Source organism: Salvia hispanica, chromosome 1 (assembly GCF_029641045.1).
Source record: "Salvia hispanica isolate PSC_SH4W2 chromosome 1, Shi_PSC_v1, whole genome shotgun sequence".
Taxonomy (NCBI): domain Eukaryota; kingdom Viridiplantae; phylum Streptophyta; class Magnoliopsida; order Lamiales; family Lamiaceae; genus Salvia; species Salvia hispanica.
In genome coordinates, this window is record NC_142692.1 from 64,452,532 (window position 1) to 64,470,465 (window position 17,934).

The following is a 17,934-nucleotide window of genomic DNA, read 5'->3' on the forward strand; positions in this document are numbered from 1 at the left end:
ATTATATCTTGGATATCCCAATAATCAGGAGGAAGCAATTGCCAAATGGCAAGTGAAGCTTGGAATATGAAAAGGAAAAGGGGGCACGTAAGTAGCCACATTTTTAAAAACCTGGGAGCCACAGTGGCACAATCCAATTGGATTATTAAAGACAGCAAAGGGCTAATTTTGTCTTATCGCTAATGACGCAATACGACGTGTCAACCGCAGAGTGTGAAAACTACTTTTCTTTATTTTCCTCGACTCCTATTTTTTTTCCATCTCTACCAAAGATGACCCTTATCTTCAAACTAAATCCCCATCGCTTTCACCCCACAAATTCCCCCACTCTCATTTCACATATCCTACTCTATCTCCTAATGTTTATGCTGCAAATCCTATTTTCATCATCGCCCTTTCAATTATCAACTCAACTTTACTCCCAAATTTCGGCTTTAACATTTATTATTTCAGCCACAACTCTATTCTAATTTTTTTAAGTGTAAATCCTCTAGTTCAAGTAATTTTCTTTGTAAGAGGAAAAATAATTGAATGGGGTGTGACAATATGAATAAGTATAGCAAAAAAATAAGTTTAAAATAGAGAAAGCCGACACCTGGTATCCTAAAAGAATAAGTGCTAGTGACTCCAGGCCCACTATATATCAAGACATACACGTTTAGTTTTATTTGACGTTAAAGATGCATCCACAGTGGCTCTACGAGCCAAATAAATAAGCGACAACAATCAAAGCTTTCCCAACGTCTTAAAAAGAATGTCTATCAATATTAAGAAGACCTCCAAAAACTCCAGGAGAAAAAGATTTAGCGATGACCAAATCAAGTCACTGGAGACCACCTTCGAGACCGAGGCTAGACCGGAGCTACACCTCAAGCAACACCTAGCTAGCCAGCTTGGCCTGCAGCCGCGACAAATTGCCATATGGTTCCAGAACAAGAGGGCTAGATCAAAGTCCAAGCAAATCGAGCAGGAATACAGCGTGCTCAAGTCCAACTACGACGACTTAGCTCTACAGTTTGACGCATTGAGGAAAGAGAATCAAGCATTGCTTACCCAGGTCTGACGGTGTTCTAGTTACTAGTCAGTTTACTGTTAGACATTAGTGATAGCTTAGATAGATTGATCAGTTTCAGGCGTTTCCGATCGTCTAGTCCTTCAAATATTAGTTTAAGCAAGCACTAAGCTTTTCTCAATTCACAGGTGCAGAAACTCAGAAAGATGGCGGATAACAAAGATTGCGAGGAGAATGAAAAGAATCAAATCAAATTAGGAGCTACTGAGATCCCGAGATTGCTACTAGACATTAAAGGAAATGAGCTATGCATGCCATCCTGCGAGGAACTGAACGGGAGAGTAGATTACCTGGAGGAGGAGGCAGACGTTCTGAATATAGCTCAGATTGCTGAAAGTTCCTTAGCATCACCTGAAAATGGATGTAGCTTTGAGTCTTGTAATTTTCTTGATAATACTGGCGGTAATGCACAGTGGTGGGACTTCTAGAGTGATTTACGATATAGAGTGATTACGATATAGAGTGAAGATACGTGTGATAGATTAGAGAGCAGAGTATTTAGAACTAGGTTACATAAACCATACTGTATACTTCTTCCAATTTTGATTTATGTTTGCTGTATGAACCCTGTGAAAGCCATCTCAAATTCTTGAGATGGATGTTCGTGATCATAAGGCAGAATCCAGACTTAGCCACGTGTTGCTTTTAAAGCATGACATTCTGTTCCTTAAGTAAAAAAAGCAGTAAGTCCAACAGAAAAAGAAACATATGCAGCAGGTAGAAATACAAGCTGCTATATAACATTGGAAAGTATAGGACAACCATAAATGGGGCTTAATTACACACAGAAACAAAATCTAGTGAAACAAAGGCAGCAAAACGATTGTTTGCATTAAAACATGTGATTCGTTTCACTAATCTATATCATTCACTGCAATAGACGCACGTCTGAATATAGTTATTACAACATATACTAAATAGTTTGCCTTCGTGTGGGTCATGATAAAGATGTTTTTAATGTTAGATAGAATTAACCATCTATCAGGACCTCCTCTATATAAGTAAGCCGCCAGGGATGGTGAATCTGGTCTAACAAACTAGAGAATCAACCTAATACATTGATAAGAGATCATTCCTCAGAAAATGGCAAAGGCAAGTCCTCCATCGAAATAAGTATGCTTACGTCTTTGGTATACTATAGAATTCACAAGTCCACTCAGAACTCTGTATAATTTCTACCAGCATGCATTACTTAAGCATGTCATATACAAAATTATATAGCGCACACATTTTTAACGCAAAATATTGCAAACCACCTTTTGCTGTATATGGTAAAGAGAGGTTCTGGTAACATTGAAGTGCTGCCAAGATGACCATAGCTCTTTAGTTGGAAGAGGTAAACATAAGGAACCTCAATGATATGCTCGGTAAAATAATTGTGAATGTCTTTGCACCACATCTCCTACAGTCCCCCAACCCCATGCAGAGATCATTAATTTGACTTAAATTCTACTTAGAGAAATATGGAGTCAGGGATCCAGGCATGTCTAGAAGTTGGTGATGAAGCTAGCTCATTACTTCATTTTGCTCAGAAGAAAAAAAAAATGGATATTAAACTTTAAACTTTATACTAGCTCATTACTTCATTTTGCTCGGAAGAAAAAAAATGGATATTAAACGTTTATAAGGTCGCAATATGGTAAAATAGGGCTATACCTTTAACTTAACATGTTTAGTCCCCAAAATAAAATTGTGTGACATACTACATAGTCATTTATCTGTGGAGTGAAAACTCCAGCAAAAGTATTACTATATGCTATCTAATCCTCATAGGGTTTATTGGTTTTAGATTCATATTCGCTCAAAGTATTGTCCATGTACTTCATCACATGGTTTTTATACCAATATTGTAGCAATAAATAAAAAATAAAACAGAAAATGGACTGAAACATTATCAAACCATTTACCTTGTAGGATATCGAACATAGCGTGGTGAGAACTCAAACATGAAACACCAAACATCTACTAAAATTTATATAACAGGGTGCAATTTGTTTATTGAAAAGATTTTCTAAAGTACTAAAACTACATATTTTTGTCAGAGGTTTGGGGAAAATAAAATGAGCTTGCACGAGTACTAGGAAGCAACGTCTAGTTACAAGTTTTGGCTTCTGTATTTCAAACTATACAGAACTTATAAAACATAAATGACTGAAAGCTTTCCAAAATTTGAAAGAATCCAGAAACTCTAAATTGTTTCATAAATTTTATCCACCTTGTGTTCGGTATCTTACAGTGGATTGGATCTAGCCTGAAGCTTACCAACTTTAGACAAAAAATTATCATTTTCTTATCATAAAAAGATTACTATTCATATATAGCACTCAACAGACAAGACTTTTATGGAAATAAGGTATCCAAAGGATTCAAACTTGTTTCAATAGAAATGAAAGCATAGAAGACTTTTATATTTACATGTAGAACACAGAAAATATATTTATGTGTAGAAGCTTTGGCATTTTACTTGGCAATCTTGAATATCAAAATCCCATCAGTGATGAGCTGCCAATAGCATTCTTACTAAAACATCATTTAAATAGTTGTTCTATCTATGTATCATAGTTCTGCCTAACTTTTTCAAAAGTTTCAATGCAAATATTGCAAGATCTTCAACATTCAGAAATTCTAAAAGCTAGTACGTATTATTTAACATATTACTCCACTAATAAAAGAAAGAGATGTTCTTAGAACATTAAACTACTGAACAAATAATGAGGAGACATGAGAAGAAATCAAGAAATATGACTAAATAACTCACTGCTGCAGATGCAGAAGTATCACCCTGTAAGCTTCATCCTCATCATGAAATACCTAATCCAGTTCCTCAGTCAGGTCCATTTATAAACTCCGATTGAAAAAAGAGAACAAAAGTGATGGAACTAATTAGTTCAGATATAAGACAGCAAGATGGAAAAACCTTCTCCATTTAATGCGGAATATATTGGTAATCTAAGAAAGTTAAAGATGCAGAGGAGAGAAATGCTGAAATATTATAAAACAGAAATAATGAAATATCAACTTTATCCTTGTTATTCAGAAGAAAGTAAGAAATGGAGTAGTAGAAAACAACTTCTATCATTGTTACTTTAAAAAATTTCAAAAACATCCAGTTCTACTTTTCATCATCAGTCCAAGTCTATAAGAAAAGTTTAGAATTAAAGGGGCTAGCATAATCTAAAACCTTAGATTCACATATACTGGAAAGTGGAAAGGCAACAATCTGAAATCCATTATATGCTCCAAAGTCAGAGACGTAAAGTTAACCAACCAACCAAAAGGAAAGGCGAGGCAGTTGTGCTAATGGATTCATAAACAAAAATATGGACCAAAGTCACTTTGGTTATTGGCAGATAAACTTGAAAGCTCTGATAGTAAGCTATTTGCATCAGCTGGTGACTACTACTGGAAATGTATATTCACCTGCATTCATCAACTCTGATCAAACTAGGTGTTCCCTTTCTGGAACAAATTCTGAATTGATGTGGTAACAGTTTGATAAATCAAACATAAGTACCAAGTTTGTATGGCATTAGTGAAATCTCAGTAGTCAAAATAAATGGGCTTAAATACATTAGTGGCAGTTCACAATGAATCCATTCAAGACATAAGCCTTTTTTTCTAAACTTACTCTAGGAGCTCCATCAGTCCATTGACACCTGAACCTTGCCTAGGTCACCAGTTTCCTTATATTGTCCAGCTCCTATACCAAATTACTATTCAATTAAGTATAATCACTAGCGAAACAAACTAAACAGCAAATTTGTAAAATCAGAATCCATGAGACATCCATAAAGGACCTATAAGTTGAATATATGAGGCTTCAATTCTAGAAACAGGAACATAAACCAGAAAGTGAAAATTGACAATTATGAATAAGAAAGATGAAACGGTGAGGTACATGTACTGCATAAGTCCTAGGGTTCTATTGATCGAGATAATCGCTTGAGCTAAGTGGTGGTTAGGATCGACGGTATTGTCGGCGCTGATGGGTGAGGAGTTCCTCCGGCGAGGCGTCGCTGGTTTGACGACGGCCTTAATAGTATGAATTTCAGTCCGATCTGGTGACTACCTATCATAAAAGGATTCTCGGCACATTTAATCATACAACTGAAAATTGAAATTCAGCTTAGATGGTGGAGTACTTTTATTCCAAAATTGCAAATTCAAGTTATCTATAGAATTACTATTATCTTAAAAAAAAAACTAGTACTACTACTACGAGAAAATTCGGAAAAAAATGATTAATTTCGCTAACCTTTCGAAATGAGGGATTAATTTCGCTAACCTTTCAAAATATGGGTCCGAGGTATGCGAATTTTTCGGAATAAGGGATTTTCGATTTTTTATGCATTTTCTCTTCTTTTTAATGATTATTTGGTTCCTAACATTTATTAATTAACCAAATTATCCCTCGATTTTTGGGCTGTTGGATTGTTTTTTATAAATTGTGTTAAAATATGGAGGGTAATTTGGTTAATTAATAAATGTTAGGAACCAAATAATCATTAAAAAAAGAGAAAATGCATAAAAAATCAAAAATCCCTTATTCCGAAAAATTCGCATGCCTCGGACCCATATTTTGAAAGATCAACGAAATTAATCCCTAATTTTGAAAGGTCGGCAAAATTAATCTTTTTTCGAATTTTCTCTACTACTACATCATCTAGCAAATAAATTTTGTTGGAAAAAATATAGGGTGTTAGAATTGCATACAATTGAAAAGCAATGTTCCAATTGAAGTATTGAAAGGTCATAAAATTATGAAAGAGATTGCAATAATTTACTGTACTAAAAATAGAAGATACCTAATTTTAGTAAACTTCTGAATGATAAAAATATGACTATTGATGGTGGAGTAAGGTAATCTATTTTTGTAGTACATAATTTCTAATTTGTTTGTTTCTTACAAAACAGGTCCACTGTTCTAATTTGGGCTTCACTACATGGCCTAAATACATGATGGCTGATGCAAACTTTTCCTGAAAACAAAAAAATGAATGGAGGAGAAAATAGTTTTAACACTTTCAAACATTTAATTTTAGAATAGAATCTGATAAGGGCAAGTAGGAGGTCAATTATAATTGTTTTAACTGTTCATAAGAAAGATAGAGTAACCTCAATTCAGAAATAATGGCCAACTGTTTTATTTTTATCTTGAGATATGTATATTAATAGAGGTACAGATTTACTACCGCTACACATTTAATTAGTTTAACAAAGTGTTTTATACAGATATGGAGTACTTTCATAAGCTGTCAAGCCTATATTACCATCTGATTCTTGTGCTTTGTTACTATTTCTCCAGTGAGATCGGATTAATTAGGCCAACCATTTTGCTTTATTTGTTAGTAATTACATGTGAAGTGCAAACAAACTAAAAATAGGCACAATGATTAAAGAAAAACAATAAACAATAGAAAAGATATTACTCCCATTAGATTACATTACATAATACCCACACCCCCATGGCCTACACCTTATTGAACAAATTTTGGATCCTGCATTCTAGACAAAGCCTTCTCGAATTGGCTCCACTTCTGTTCCAACGTGCCATTGAACCCAATCGACATCCTAACAAGCCCGGGCGAGATCCCGGCCAACTCCTTCTCCTCCTGGCTCAGCTCGCTGCTCGTGCTGCTCCCCGAGCAGGACATGAGAGTCTCGTAGTATCCCAAGCTCACCGCCATTAGCCCGAACTGGCTGCAATTTTGTAGCAGGTTCATTAACCGGTTTGCCCTCTCCTCCGTCTCCATGTCCACGCATAGGAGCCCTCCGTACCCATACTCCTTAATTGCCATGGACTTAAGCGTGGCATGGTCCGGGTGGTCCTCCAGCCCCGGGTAGATGACCTTTAGTCCCGCCTTCCGCATCCTCGTGGCATACACGAGGGCGCGGTTGGAGTGCTCCTTCATCCTTAGCCCTAGGTGAGGGAGCCTCCCCGCCAGCTCGGACGCCACTTTCGGGTTCATCGTGGGCCCCAGCAGCATCAGGCTCCCTTGGAGAGTGTCCATCATTGAGTTCACTAAGCTGGCTGGCCCACACACTGCCCCTGTTCCAATCCAGTGTTTTATTTTTATTAGCTCAAATTATGCCACGGCCCTCAATAATTCAATATCACTAGCTAAATGGATGGATAGCATTATGATTCGACACAAACACACAATTCATGGACAAAAGTGGTGCAGTGCCTTCTTTTTTTCTTCTTTTAAGTTGCTTATTTTATTTTGTCGTTTATTCATCATCATGTCACAAGGTGCCCATGAATCAGTGCCATCAACTTTAGGACAAACGCTTTCCCAAAATCAAATAAAAATTCCACACATAGCATGTAAGCTTATCAAGAAAGCAGAGATGAGCCCCACAAAGCCAAAAAAATACAAGGATCACGAGTGATGATGGAAGCAAGTTATAAAGAATCATATTATATCGTATCCATATATATAAAACGTTAGCTGTCACATCAAATACGATCTAATTAGGGTGGAGTGAGTGTTACAAACACCTAACATGCCTCGCCTAATTTAGCCTTGGTTCGCACATACCAGAAAATGTAATAGTATATCGACAATTAAGTATTTGAATTGACATACTTATATTAATTAATGAGGAGAAAACGAAATAATATACGCAATTAATTAAGGGGAAGAAATGTACCCGCGATTAAATCGGCGCCACCGCTAATGAACTTGGACATACTATGCAAAACGACGTCGGCGCCGAGGCGGGCCGGGGAGACGACCATGGGCGAGAAGGTGTTGTCGACGACGACGGTGATGCCCTTATCGTGCGCCATCCTGCAGAGCTCGGGCACGTTAGCGACAGTGAGCGTAGGATTAGACATGGTCTCGAAGTAGAGGACATTAGTGGTGCCGCGGAGCATGGCCCGGTCGACGGCGTGGTGGTCGCGGATGTCGACGAAGGAGGTGGTAATGTTGGAGGTGCGGGGGAGGAAGTGGGCGAGGAGGGTGTGGGTGCCGCCGTAGAGGGTGCGGGAGGCGACGACGTGGCCGCCGGCGCTGCAGAGCTGGAGGAGGACGGAGGAGACGGCGGACATGCCGGAGGCGGTGCAGTAGGCGGCCTCGGTGCCCTCCATGGCGGCCATGAGGCGGCCGAGGCCGAGGACCGTGGGGTTGAAGTGGCGGCTGTAGATGAAGAAGTCGCGGTCGGGGCCGAGCTCGCCGGAGAACATGCGGCGCATGGTCTCGGGCTCCATCACGGTGAAGGTGGCGGAGGCCTCGATCGACATGTTCACGCCTCCGTGCTCGCCGAACTCGTGGCGGGCGTTGGCCAGGGCCGCGGCGGGGTCCTCGGCGTGGGGGTGGTGCTTCTTGGAGGCGGAGGAGGAGGAGGAGATGGGGCGTTTCTTGGTAGGCATGAGGGTGGCCATTTTGGGAATATTGATTTTGGGGAGAGATTGGAATGTGAAGGCTTTGGGGTTTGGTGAGAGAGTTGTGGAATGGTGTCTCTATTTATCGAGAGGGAGGAGCGTCCAGATTCATTCATTTTCGATAAATTTTGTAGCACTCCTATTTCTTAAGATTTTATTTATTCAGATTGTATAGAATAGTATAACTACTTAATAAGGGAAGCAAATTCAGCTCAAAATTCTGAAAAAAATTAGTGGAATCGTTTGTTCCATTTTTATATATAGAGTATTAGTTTTATAATGGAATGTGAGTATAATGAGTTAATGTAAAGTAGGGTTCACATCCCAAAAAAAAAAAAAAAAAAAAATAGACAATATTTTGTTGACGGATCAAAATGACAAAAATGGATAACGTTTGGTGGATGAAGGGAATATTGACTATTCTTTTCACTTGTTTAGCAATTAATTTGACACTTCATTAAAATTTAAAGTAAAATAAATAAATATTAAAAAAAAAAAGGCCGTAATTGTATATCTATATTTGCATTAAATTTATACTATGATAGTACTAAAAATTTTGTAGTATTTTAAAATTTGAATTTTATGCAGTAGAATTTATATATTTTTAAATTTTTAAATGCTTATATATATGATCCTACACATGTTTGTTTTCATCATCAACTTTTAGTCGATTGATCCGTCGGGCTGACTCGAACATTTGGAGTTAGGTTTTAAAATTATTATCCATTACTTGATTTTATAAAGAAATTTATATTCTCCTACACTTTTTAAAATTTTATTACTTAATAATTTATTGGGATGTAATAAATGCAAACTCTAAATTTTATAGAAACTTCAAATTATAATCTAAACTGTTACAAAATGTCAACAAATAATAAAATTAAATCATTAGAAAATATCATCACACCGTCAAAGATTGATTTTATATTTGATTTTGATATAAAAGAATAATCGGCTCGTTTTATGGAAAAGTTGTAAAATTGTGAAGTTGGAGATTTAGGATGCGTTGAACGTTCATAACATGGAAAATTCCAGATGAGAAGGACACCAGATTTAAATCCAATTGATGTTACGTGACTTCTTTTTCTTTATAAATAGATAAACAGTTTCTTAATTTAAGAAAATCAATATTGTAACACGTGATGTATTTATAACGAAAATACCCAAGTTTTGTTTGATATTAGTTGGCAATTTCGAACTTGGCATCAAATGATTGTAAGAATTGAAATGCAACCCAAAAAATGTGTTAATAGAATGAATGAATTGAAAGGAATGCATGATTTAGTAGGACACATCACACTTGCAATCAAAATAAAAATGTGCTACACTATTTGTACGGCTGCTTACATCTCTGGGCCCACTAAGGATAAGCAGACGTGAATAAAGATTGTCATCTCTATCCGTTTGCCAAACTAACAGTTCAACACCCTCTTATCGAATATCCTTATATCCACAAACATAAATTCAGAGATTTAGGTAGTGTGTAAATTGTAATGGCCAATGGGTGAGATGTAGGTTATGGGCGGACAAAGGAAAAAAGGCCTTTTAATTTTTTTTTTTATGGTTATAATAAAGTATATCTAGATACGGATTCGAGGCTTTTCATTCTGCTGATTCATAAACACCTCAAAAAATAGAATAACTGATGCAAAAATTTAAGGTTCTTTTATACATAAAATAGAAATCAAACATTTTACCATTTAACTAAGAATGGATGATTTTTCTACTTCTGAGTTCATGACTAAAGCTCATGAATTTCAATTTGACGAGAAATTAATAATTGTTGATCGAACTCTTAAATGTTCAAAGATTATTACGTGCAATCCATCTTTTATGGAGTATATTTGTCAAACTACTCTAAACCAAATTACATATACTAGGTTGGCCAAAATTTGCCTTTCTCATTGGTTTGAAATTAGATTAGGATGGAGGATTTAGTGGGCATTATAGTGCGATTAAGAAAGGAAACTAATACAGTTAATGCCCATTTATATTACAGCGTTCGGAATCAAACAAACTTAAAATTAGCTAGTATAGCTTATATTCAGTACACACGCACATATATCCACATCCACAAATGATCAATTCAAAAAATTTGATGGAAGCTGACAAAATGAATAGTGTTGAGATATGTAGTTTGTTAGTATAGCATTTTTCAAAGCAGGGTAATATATAGGTTTGGACTTGTCGTCCTTGCAAACGTTTTCTTCAACAAAATGACGTATAGGAAACAAATTTGCATGTTCACTATTATCTTCTAAAAAAATATTGTCAGGAACTTTCGATGAAACAATAAAATAGTATTAATATTTGTGCATATTGGATCATGTTCCACGTCGATCCCTCTGTTATTATTAAGTGCAAAAATTTGCTTATCCAAACTAGTTTTAATAGCAACGAGAAAAATCAGGTGTCTTGTAAAAAAAAGTAGGGGTAGTATATTTAATCAATGCCCAATGCGAGATGCACAATTAATTTAATTTTATAAATTATTTATAATTTTCAAATTTTCAATTCAATCACATTATCTCATATATTAAACGGAAACTTTATCAAGCGGAATTCATCGTAATTCTATATTACAATTTCCCTTTACACGTTGAGTAAAAAATTGTTCGTTATAGTATTATATGGGCAAAACACATTCTTAGGTCCTTATACTTTAATCAAAATGTTCATTAGATCTTCGTACAATTTTTTCATTTTAATAGGTCCTTATACCTTTCTCATAAATTTCATCACATCCTTGTACAATTTTTTCGTTTTGGTAGGTACTTATACTTTAATTATAACTTTTATTAGGTCCTTATACAATTTTTTATTTTAAATAATCTTCTACTTTTATCTTAAATAATAATTTATATTTAATTAAATTTAATGAACCTTTTAATTTTATTATATAACTTATCTTATGATTATAAATATTCAGGGAAACACATCTTTCAATATAACTATAAATAATCAATTGAAAATTCGGATAGTTATTCTAAAAAAAAACTTCGATTTTAATCTTCAATCATCACGGTTAATCTTTTTATTATTCTCTACAACTTATTGAGATTATTGGATAACAAGATGATATTATCTTTATAGACTATGCTAAGTTAAATAATGGAATATTAAAAAGTTCATTAAATTTAATTAAATTTAGATTATTATCCAAGATAAATGTAAAAAAGTCTCTAAAATAAAAGATTGAACAAGAACCTAATGTAAGTTATGATAAAAGTATAAGGACCTATTAAAACGAAAAATTGTATGAGGACCTGATAAAAATACTGTGAAAAGTATAAGGACCTATTAAAACGAAAAAATTATACATGGACCTAATGAACATTTTGACTAAAGTATAAGGACCTAAGAATGTATTTTTCCGTATTACTCCTTAAACTTTCTCAGATCCTTATAAGGAGTATATTTCATCGGTCTCATTAATAATTTCTCAAAGGCATATGGCCCTGAAAATCAAAATAGAGTTTTCATCGCCCCCATTTATAATTTCGAAAGTTAAACTGACTGTGATCAATAATTCATATGTGATGTTTTTCATATGCAAAATATTACTATATGCCGATCAGTAAATAATTTTTCAGCCATAGGGGCACATCAAGTATCCCTTATAAGACCACAGATGAAAAAGGGATTAACATATTTAGTGATATATAATACTCCCTCCGTCTATAAAATAGAGACTTTGGGAATGACACATGTTATAATGCGAAATTGGTAAAGTATGAGAGATCTAAAAATGAAAAGTGATTGAAATATTGTTAATTAGAAATATAATCCACTTTATAAGAGAGAAAATACTTGGCAAAAATAGAAATTGAATATTATAATGGAATAGACTAAAATGAAAAAAATACTATTTTTATATACGGAAGGAAGGAGTAAAAAAATAACATAGTGCTATTAGCTTAACTATAAGCTCCTAGGTAGATATCAAAATAAATCGACCATAAGTTCGTAGAAAATAAAAGTAATTTATCATAAAACTTCAGTATGCATTATTAGCTAGAAACTTTTAAATATTAATTACTTGTCGGCAAACATATCAATTGGAAATATAAAATCAATTAATATCGTTCATTTTCCAAAAACTTAAAATCTCATAACGACAAAAACACTCGGCATAGATAGATTGGAGATAATATAATAAAAATACTACCACCACTTTTTTGGATAAAATTATTTAAATTAAATCATCAAAAATCAAAATATCATGGTTCAGTGGTTGAGATGAGTTCTTAGTTCTTAGTTCCTACACCATAGGACCAGATGTCTCACGTTTTATCCATTTTTCCACATACATATATAATTCCAAATTTGTTTGATCAGATGCAATATAGTTTAAATAAAGTATGAAAGTAACTGCTTAAGACACTACGAAAAATAGACTTTACCGAACACACATTATCGAGCACAAAGTAATTTTATGTTATTTAAATTTCATTTATTCGTTTCTTTTGAATTAATTCAAAAATAAATTATAAATATGCAAAAAATAGTATTACAAAATTATTTATTGATTTAGATTAAATAGCCTCGAATGCATGAGTAAATAGCCTCAAATTCGTTAATTAAACTTAATTCACACTTGAAATAGTAAAAGTAAAATCATACAATGATCAGTGACTTTTTCTACTTTTTTAGCAACCAATTTTTATATTTACGGAGTACGAAGCGATTATTGTATTAGCTCACGCTTACTACCTAACAAAATGCGTTTCAATTTGAAATAATAAAGAAAAGAAATTGTAACATGATAAGATTATAACAAAGTATTTCGTCGACTAATTTAGACGTGGAGGATGAGAGGTTTATAACTTAAATGAGATCCGCTATCCATATGTATGAATGACGCGCAAAAACCCATCTTTCTATGCTCAATTATTTCTGACCTTATGTTGAGGCAACGATATTTTTTAAGTAGACAAAACAAATTTTGCTATATAAACAAGAATTAAGAATGATCAAGTCACGTCCTTATCATAATGGCGAAACGAGTAGTTGTAGAAAAAATTAGGCATGTTTAATCGGATAGGTTCATTGAGCAGTTTTATTTGCTACTAGTATACTTTATTGGATTAGAAATTTTAAATTATAATTTTAAATGTTTGAGTTTTGGATTAGTCCAACATGCTAATTAGGTTAAAAATTAACGAGATTTGGTTTGAAATTTGAAGTTTTTAATTATATGTGATCCCATGGTCCTATATCTAGTTACTAGTAGTTCAGAAACAAAGTAAGTTTTTAAAAGATGGAATTAAATTAGAAAATTGAGAAGAAACTCTTTTGCTGAAGGTTAGGATTATGAACTAAAGGATGGTGTGCAAAATTTTCCTTTTCACCGGGACAAATGTTTGAAGGCTTGCTTAAAGTTAGGAGATGGGCGGAACATAATCGAAGAAGCGATTATCTTCCTATTGGTGAACACAAAGGTGCATGTAGCTCGCCTTACTTCTTGGTGAGTTATTGCATGGTGGTTTTTGTTGACGAGTGTTTTACTTTTGTTTTCTTGTTTTGTTTGGAGGGAGCACATCTTGATCTTCTTTCTATCGTCTTTCTATCGTCTCTTGATTAGTTTGTTTATTTTGGCTTAAGATGCTTTGTTTCTTTATCCTTGTTTGACTTTTTTTTTTGAACGTTGTTTCCTATGTCCATCGGCATTAGAGCGGTTTGAGCCCTGCTTCGTTCCTCTGGTGGGTCAGGCATGGGATCAACTAAGTTGTATCGGCTCAGGTCACTTGATAGATATATGAATATTTACTTTCCCTAATATTTTATTGCATTAAATGATTTAATTATCTATGCGGATTGCATAATATGGTCTTTGGAATTCATAGTTACGACTTTTGGTCAAAAGTCACCAAAAACATTGTAAACTTAACTGCAACATTCAAAGAATCACTTTGGGAAAAGCCAACAAAACCATTGCAAAAGTAACCAAAACCGCATGAGAACCAGGCCTGTTTATGTAATTTGGTCACAGATGATTTTTTTTTTTTATTGAACAGAAAAATGCGCATAGGGAATATTGCGAGGCATAAGAGAGGTGAACTATTGTCGTATGCTTATTTTATTTAGCTCCATATATATGGCAATAAGTAATGGCAAATAAAAATAAATTCATTACAATTTTCTAGATATTAGCTATGGCTATTTGTATTTAAATTAATTGTGTTCGTGAAGCCACACAAGAGAACCTCCACTTTCCTAAGTGAGGTGAATAGAGCATAAATAATTAATACATGTGTGTCCAAAGTAATTTTTGATTTAATTTTGATTGGAGAAACAAATTAGTGCAATTTACCAGATGTTTTTTTTCTGCTTTGATGGTCACAATAATATTTTTTCACTTGACATTATTTGTCAAAAGTAATACAGAATTTATAATATTAAAAAAAATGCTAGAATTTAAATTGTTTTTGTGAGTCGGATCAATTAGAATATATTCTAACTAAATAAGATTCGTATAGGATGACAGTATTGTTATTACTTTCCATTATGTGAATTCTACAATTGAGTTTTGAATTTTGGATTTTCAATTAATTAGTTTCATTTTAATCGTCGTTTTGGCTTATCAAACTAAAATTGTCCTTACATGTTCGATCCTTTATTGATTACCAAAGTATCACTGGATTAAGATTCATTTGGGTAAACATTTATGCATTAATATGTGTGTCTAAGCACTTAGACCGGAATTTTGGAATATCCAAGATCTTGATAGTACAAACTAATCTTATTTGTAGGCCTGTCAAAATGGATATCGGGTATCCAATACCCGATATCCAAACCCGAAAAAGTCGGATAATTGGATATCCGAAACCCGATTTTTCGGGTATTGGATCGGGATCGGGTAGTGAGAATTTTGGATTATCGGGTATCGGGTTATCCGATATCCGATCGGGTATACCCGAATTATCCGATTTATCCGATTTATTTTCTAAAATTAATAAATTATATTTTTATTATAACTAAATGTAATTTAACTTCTTAACTATAATTTAATTAATACTCCCTCCGTCCCAGAGAAGTTGACACACTTTCCTTTTTAGTTTGTCCCACAAAAGATGTCACATTTCCATTTTTGGAAAAAGTTCTCTCTCACATGAATATAAAAATTATATTTTCTCTCTCCATTTAACACACAAAACAAAACCTCCTAAAATCTTGTGCCATTTTCAAAGTATGCCAACTTCTATGGGACGGAGGGAGTACTTAATAGTTAGCATATAAGATATGTAATTTAATTTTTTAATTAAATTTTAATTTCATTGACTTGTGATATTTATAATTTTGATTTTTTTGATGATATTATTGTTAGATCTTGATTCTTATGAGTTATTGAATTGTGATATTTATAAAGGATGAATGTTTGAACTTATGAATTTTGATGGTTATTGACTTATTGTGTATGGATAAAAAAAATTTAATATGTACTATAACTTATGAATTTTGTATTTTTCAAAGTTTGTAGTTATTTTCTTTTAAATTCGAACTACTACAAGAATTTTGTATTCCTAAAAGTTTGTAGTTATTTTCTCTTTAATTCGAGCTACTATAAGAATTTTGTACTTCTAAAAGTTTGTAGTTATTTTTACTTGGATATTAGTACTTCAACTTCGTATTAAATTTGAATTAAATAATATTAAATAAATTCTAAAAGTTTGTAGTTAATTTTCAAAAAAAAAAAAAAAATCAAAATCACAATTGAGACTGGATACCCGATTTTTCGGTACTGGATACCCGAGTCGGGTATTTGGGTACCCGAAATCAAATTCGGGTCGGGTATCGGGTATTGAATTTTGGGAATTTCGGGATCGGGTACCCGAAAATTTCGGATCAGGTATCCGCGGGTACCCAATTTGACAGGCCTACTTATTTGATTCACATATCATTGAGAGAATGAGATTCGAAATTTTCAAATAATAAGGATAAAAAGAGTTAACAATCTATATCTGTTGTGGATTTATTTGAAAGTAGTTGTTGAATGTAAATTTGTCTTCATTTCATGTCAATAGGCATAAAAGAGTAGCAGTAATAGTAATACTAGTATTATATATTCCCTCCGTCCACGAATAGGAGTCCTGTTTTTCCATTTTGGTCCGTCCACGAATATGAGTCCCGGTTCATAATTACTACTCCCTCCGTCCCACTTTAGGAGTCCCGGTTTACTACTTTTGGATGTCCCACTTTAGGAGTCCCGGTTGGAATATTCCATAATTGGTAATAGGCCCCACATTCCACTAACCTTTTTTCACTCACATTTTATTATAAAACTAATATAAAAAGGTAGGACCCACATTCCACTATATTTTTTCACCAACTTTCCTTTACATTTCTTAATACCCGTGCCGAACTCAACCGGGACTCCTAAAATGAGACGGAGGGAGTATAAATGGTAAAGAGACCCAACATTCTACTAACTCATTCCACCCACATATCATTTAAAACTAATATATACAAGTGGGACCCCTATTCCACTAACTTTCTTCCGCTCACTTTTCTTAACATTTCTTAAAACCCGTGCCGAATAGAAATGGGACTCCTATTCATAGACGGAGGGAGTATCTATCTTCGTCAGATTCTTAATTTTGCGATGATCTTTTTTTTCCATAATTTGTTTTTGAAAAAAAAAATAATTGAGTATTTTTTCAAATATCACAAAGTCAGAGACAAAAACTACTAATCCTATAAATTATGTTTCCCAAATCTAAAAGGGAAAAAAATGGTAAAAAAATTAAAGACGATATGATTTTCGATTAACCTATAATGTTTAACGTAATCAAATTCGGTAGTGACACCTTTATTATTGAGTCAGTATAAAACATGTGGCTCGGTTTTTTAGCATAAGATACCATTATTGATTAAATAATGACATAGATATCTCATTTTAACATCAACTCCAGTGACATATGATAACCTACATATGCATGACGATTCACACCCAATCTTTTCTCATACAAGTGTTGGCTGCTGCTGATCTTGTAATCGAAAATAGAAAACGAAAATTGCAATAAAAAGATTTTTTTAATCAACAATCAACAATAAAACAAAAATAAAAAGATTTTTCTCAAAGAAAAGAGAAAAATCAAGCCACGTCCTGGTCATAGAGAATAACCATTGGCCAAATTTATTTTTACTTTTTTCCTCCAACATACGTAATATGCATACTAAAGATTAGATCATTAGACAAATTTATAAATCAATCATTAATGTTATAGATAAATCAATCAAGAGCCACCATATGTTACTGCAATAAGATTGATACAAGGCGATTAAGGGAAACGAAGAAAAGTAGGGGCAGAAGCAAATTACAGAAGAGTGAAGATGATCCTCGAAGTTAAATAAATCTTTTCATGTTTTTGAGCTGGGCAGTGCTCGGGTCATTTTAAGTAAAACAGCGAGCTTGATGCGTCCCTGATTGCGCTTTGTTGCGTGATACTATCAAAACTCAGCCACAACTAAATAG

At 33.9% G+C, this 17,934-nt stretch overlaps 2 protein-coding genes and 1 long non-coding RNA gene across 7 annotated transcripts; 1 reads left to right on the forward strand and 2 right to left on the reverse strand.

The window, feature by feature from the left end:
- Positions 1-555: 555 nt before the first annotated feature.
- Positions 556-5,224, reverse strand: LOC125222385 (uncharacterized). Of its 5 annotated transcripts, none has more exons than XR_016137600.1 (5): positions 4,971-5,224; positions 4,345-4,772; positions 3,831-3,883; positions 1,363-1,732; positions 556-1,009 (listed from the first exon to the last, which is right to left on the reverse strand). It is a non-coding gene; the product is annotated as an uncharacterized LOC125222385 (long non-coding RNA). The 5 variants fall into 5 exon arrangements; XR_016137599.1 differs by having other exon boundaries at positions 1,363-1,738; XR_016137598.1 differs by having other exon boundaries at positions 1,363-1,423; positions 1,597-1,738; positions 3,831-4,772.
- On the forward strand, positions 755-1,722 carry LOC125222384 (homeobox-leucine zipper protein ATHB-12-like). Its single transcript, XM_048124951.2, has 2 exons — positions 755-1,057; positions 1,201-1,722. The coding sequence occupies exons 1-2, from the start codon at positions 755-757 to the stop codon at positions 1,498-1,500; spliced, it is 603 nt and encodes a 200-aa protein (XP_047980908.1). The 3' UTR covers positions 1,501-1,722.
- Positions 5,225-6,465: 1,241 nt separating the features above from the next.
- On the reverse strand, positions 6,466-8,523 carry MGL (methionine gamma-lyase). Its single transcript, XM_048126291.2, has 2 exons — positions 7,727-8,523; positions 6,466-7,121 (listed from the first exon to the last, which is right to left on the reverse strand). The coding sequence occupies exons 1-2, from the start codon at positions 8,457-8,459 to the stop codon at positions 6,550-6,552; spliced, it is 1,305 nt and encodes a 434-aa protein (XP_047982248.1). The 5' UTR covers positions 8,460-8,523; the 3' UTR covers positions 6,466-6,549.
- Positions 8,524-17,934: the final 9,411 nt, after the last annotated feature.

Coding starts and splice junctions, on each gene's coding strand:
- LOC125222384 (XM_048124951.2), top strand. CDS start 755: ATGTCTATCAATATTAAGAAGACCTCCAAAAACTCCAGGAGAAAAAGA. Junction 1,058..1,200: donor ATCAAGCATTGCTTACCCAG/GTCTGACGGTGT, acceptor CTCAATTCACAG/GTGCAGAAACTCAGAAAGAT.
- MGL (XM_048126291.2), bottom strand. CDS start 8,459: ATGGCCACCCTCATGCCTACCAAGAAACGCCCCATCTCCTCCTCCTCC. Junction 7,122..7,726: donor TGGCGCCGATTTAATCGCGG/GTACATTTCTTC, acceptor GGATTGGAACAG/GGGCAGTGTGTGGGCCAGCC.